Below are 4,668 nucleotides of genomic sequence, written 5' to 3' on the forward strand. Positions count from 1 at the left end.
TCACACAATACAAAGGGGAACAATCTACACTATATTATGTAAATTTATGAAAGTTTTCTCAACCTCAGGCTGACATTGCATCTAAAAAACATAAGAAAATGAAATCAAAAACAAAACAGAATGTCAACTATCAATGGAGACATTCTATAATTATAGTGGGGAATCTGTTCACAAACAGAAACAACACTAGTGGCCAGCAGTTGACAACACAGATAACAGCACTCAATAAAGTCTAAAGAACTGATTACAAAACATCCCCACGGTTGCGAGCTAAGAACACCAATGGAAAAAAACCCAGGAGGATACTACCATCGATTAATAAGGGTTGATGAATGTGACAGAAGAACAAATTCCAAAAACACAGAGTGATAAATATACTTGAATATAGAAATGATAACTTAAACTAAAACCACAAGTCTTATATGTACACATAATTTTGATAATTGAAATTAAATATAAACTACTACAATTTGGAGGGTCTTAATTTTCTTCCTTAAACAAATTTCACTTTTTACCAGCTGCTTTTCCTTCATAATGATAACTCGCACTTGTATTGTTTAAAAGCCCAAATATTTCCTTAACATTTTTAATTGATTATACAAAGTTGGGTACATTATATTTTGAAGATGCAAATCAGCAAATCATATGACAACTACAGTAGATATAAAGTCACAGTGGAACAGCTTGTATCATAACTACAATTTGACATTCTTTGCATTTTGTAGATAGTATTATGCCATCAAAAACTGACTGCTTTGAAAAAGGGAATGTAACATATCAAAAAGATATATTCAGATTGGGGATTTAGAACTTCTCTGACTGGCATACCCTTTGTACTTAATGACACTGGAAAACAAAGGAATATGGAGCAACTTGGGCATCAGGATTATCTAGAAAGATATCCACAACAAGTTGTACGCAAGCCTAGGTAAGCAAAATGCCATTTCTTGAAACAGGTAAGAATCCACAAAGGTCAGTGGTAAAAGCTGTCCAATTGCCCCAGGTTATAGAATACAACATAATCAAGATGGATTTCCCTTGGAAATGAGGCCAAAAAGAGTATGGCCTCACCAAGAAAAGTCATCCAGTCATGCCTTCCATTTAACCATTCCATACCTCAAGCAGCTGGAGAATTAAACACATATTCATGCCATTACATATGAAGACATACCAGTCAAGTTGCTCGACGCAGTGAGTACAGATGTCTATGTGATCAGACAGTTGAAATGGGTGCAGAGAAACTATCATCCTTGTACAATATGTAGGTCATGGAAAGCTTGCAGGGAGGAGTGATGTATATTGGTCATGACAGCTTTAGAAAGGAAACAATTCTACAAAGCTGTTGTCAAGATGTGCAGTCATCAAAAAGTGCATGACCAGACATGGACAATAAAAACATTGTGATGCTCTAAACTCATTCTAGCTCTTATGTCATTGGGATTGGTCCATTTGACCAACCCCAGTTATACATAACAATGTTTACTACAGTTCTGAATTTACTATATATATATCTTCATGAAATTTGGCAAGCTTATAGTAAACATTAGAAGACTTTTATGCTTAAAAAATCTAATACATTAATAAGGTATATTTACTGACAATTTGTCTGTGAATTTACTGACTCGCATTCTGACTAGTCTGAATGCAAGGTGATTTTCATATTATGAATAAAAATAACTTTTTCATCTTACAGTTTTCATGTTTCATTTGTATAACATCTAGAACCTCCTAAATGAATATCAATTTATTTTCAGTAAAACTTTATATTTTATCTGTTATTTTCTCTACCATAATACTAACTATGACAAAATCAGCAATGCATAGTGAAATGAAAATTGGAAATAAAATCAACAATTTTTTTTCTTCTTTTTTGAGTTGATCATATCACTGGATTAATAGTTTTCTTACTGTCAAAGTCTCAACTGTTAACTCTTCTAGATCTGCTTTCTTAAGATTTATGGTTTTAATGCTGTAGTTTGTACCTGCTTGAACAGTAATCCTCCCATCAAACAGCAATAAATGTCACTGGTAGATCATTAGCACGTACCATAAAGGACCACAAGCAAAACACGTGACCCATGTGATCTTTGCCAGTACAAATGGTAACTACACTAGGCTACACTTTTCTACTGAGTTTCTTCTTTAAATAAAAATTCATGTAGTTTTCAAATATGCATCTTAGAACACAAAATAAATATATAGCACTAGAACAGAATGTCCCAAAATTACTATAATTTAACTGGCTTTCTAACTGAGTTATAAACAAGTTAACAAGTTCCGTTAGCAGCTTGGAGATGAACAATTATAATCGCACATGATTCAACTAAGGCAAATTGTTTAGATTTTCCCACCAAAAAAAGAAATAAGTGTAATAAGATTCTACTAGCTAGAAAATCACTCTTTATGTTGGATAAAAACATACCCATCAACTAAGGACATTTGATATAGATAAATTCATTCAAAACTATAATAAGATGGGAGGAGCTTCACTGATCGATGCAACAATTTTATTCATTCCTCAGCAATTTGAGAAGATAGGATATTCACATTTGATATTCTGTCCTATCAATATCTATAGTTTGTGCTTCTAATTGGATAGACACTGAAAGTTATAATTTTCCTATATTGAAAATGTATTTCCTATAGGTACTTGCCTCCACTCATAAGATTAGCTATTCTCATTCAGTCATACTTTTTATATGAAAACTTTTTCCTTACACATGTCACAAGCCTTCTGCTCCCCATGTTGGAAATAACATGATGATCACTAGTTATGGCATATCTTCAGTAAAATAAAAACCCTTAGATGAAATTTGCTAATTTTATAGGTTATAAAGCTATGCTGATGCTTGATCTATTTGAGATTAATAGGTATGGTAAGACACCACAATAAAATTGAAAATGATTTTAAAATGGCAATCATTAATGGTCTAATATGGGTATCTAAACTAAAAAAGGATAATACAGTAGATTGTTCATAATTTTTGGTAACAACTTTTTATGTTCAATCAACTAATTCTTAGCCATCCTATGGTCTGTTATTACATAGGTTAACACATATGCTGCTGCTAAGCCACATTCATTATTGCTAAAGTGTCAAAACTTAAGCAATGGTTTGAAACAATCATGTGGCATAACAGTACAGAGAAGCAGAGTAGCCAGCACTGGATAAGTTAATCAGTAATCCTTTATCAATGTTTTCTTCATGGGTTTGAGCTGAAGACCATATGATCCTCATCCTACCCTCACATGGATGTTGGTACCCAGTGAGGAGGTTTTGGATGTAGTTGACTTACCGAGTATGGTTTGCTGTGCCCTAGCCTCTCTACACCTCTCAATTTCTGCTCTTATGTCTTACACATGGGCGAAGAGTATACCTGGTTCAGAAGTGGTACAGTTCCCCTCTTCTGATCTTCGGATCTATATCTCTCCTTGTAAGGTGTATCCTTCGGGTGTACCTCTTTCATTCCCTCGTAACGATAGGTACTTATCTCTTCTCACACTTCTCACCCTTCCTTTCCACTTTTCTGGTGCTCACACTTTCTGCCAAACTTTGAAGTGAAGGTTCGGTAGAGGAGTGTAGAGGGAGTCACATGTGTCACGTGAGCATATCATGTTACTATTGGTTAAGAGATGATGCGTGATGATTTACATGAGAGAATAATAAATTTTATTCAAAATTCATCAGCATCTTTGCCTTATTAACTGTTATATTAAGAAAGATAGTGAGTCCAATATTTTCATAATATAATGAATTACTCACCTAAAGATTCTTCTAAATGAAATTCTTGATTTTCAATAACAGAACAAACACCTTCTGACATACCTACAGATATAAATAAAAAACAAATTGTGAATAAAAAGCAAAATCGTACACTTGACTGCATATTTTTTAAATTTTCAATATTGCACAATAATCATATACAGTTTATGATATACAACCATCTTTTTTATACATTAAAATTATAACCCACAAATATTTTTAAAAGCTTAATTTCATTGATATATTATTTAACATATGATAAATAAAAATATAATTTCACCACATCTGCTATATGCTTAGGATTACTTTCTTTCTAGAAAATGAATCCATACCCTAGGGATCATGTTCCTGAGGGAATGGCATGATGATTCAAATTTCAATGTTTATGTCAGCAGTCAAGGTGCCATCAGTTTTGTGTTCATCAATGATACTGTTAGCTGGAATATAATCCCAAATTTGTAATGACCCCTCACTATGCTTTACAGTAGTTTATTGTGATACTGTTTTCCTCTCTGCTGTCAAAATGTCACTAATTGTTGCTGAACTATATAAACTTGGATTTACCTGTAATTAACACATTTTTGGTCAGACTTGCATTTCAACCTTTCAGTTTGGTTACTTCTTCTCAGCAGAAGTTTTTGAGCATCTACACATTAATTGAAACCACTGTGCAATAATGTGTATCTTGCTGTTATTGATGTAATATCATACCTGTAAGATACTTAACATCACTTTTGGAGAGTTTTGGTTTTTTACTTCAACTACTTTTATTATTAACAATGGCAGTTTCACTGAAATTTTTCATATAGAATATATACTCAATGTTCAAAGCCTTTATAAATTATTTCCCCTTACTTCACAGTCTAAATTCCAGATTTTCCCAAGATGCACCCACCCACATATAA

At 33.0% G+C, this 4,668-nt stretch overlaps 1 protein-coding gene across 3 annotated transcripts in view; it reads right to left on the bottom strand.

Annotated features, from left to right (window-relative positions):
• The window catches only part of LOC106461595, an 84,712-nt gene extending 80,879 nt beyond the window's left edge, over positions 1-3,833 (bottom strand). For all 3 annotated transcript variants that reach the window (XM_022388605.1, XM_022388606.1, XM_013921438.2), the window contains exon 1: positions 3,764-3,833. In XM_022388605.1, the coding sequence (XP_022244313.1) occupies positions 3,764-3,824 (61 nt within the window). In that variant the 5' untranslated portion in view covers positions 3,825-3,833. The remainder of the gene's footprint in view (positions 1-3,763) is intronic.
• Between the last annotated feature and the right edge of the window lie 835 nt (positions 3,834-4,668).

This window comes from Limulus polyphemus, unplaced genomic scaffold (assembly GCF_000517525.1).
Source record: "Limulus polyphemus unplaced genomic scaffold, Limulus_polyphemus-2.1.2 Scaffold995, whole genome shotgun sequence".
Lineage (NCBI taxonomy): Eukaryota > Metazoa > Arthropoda > Merostomata > Xiphosura > Limulidae > Limulus > Limulus polyphemus.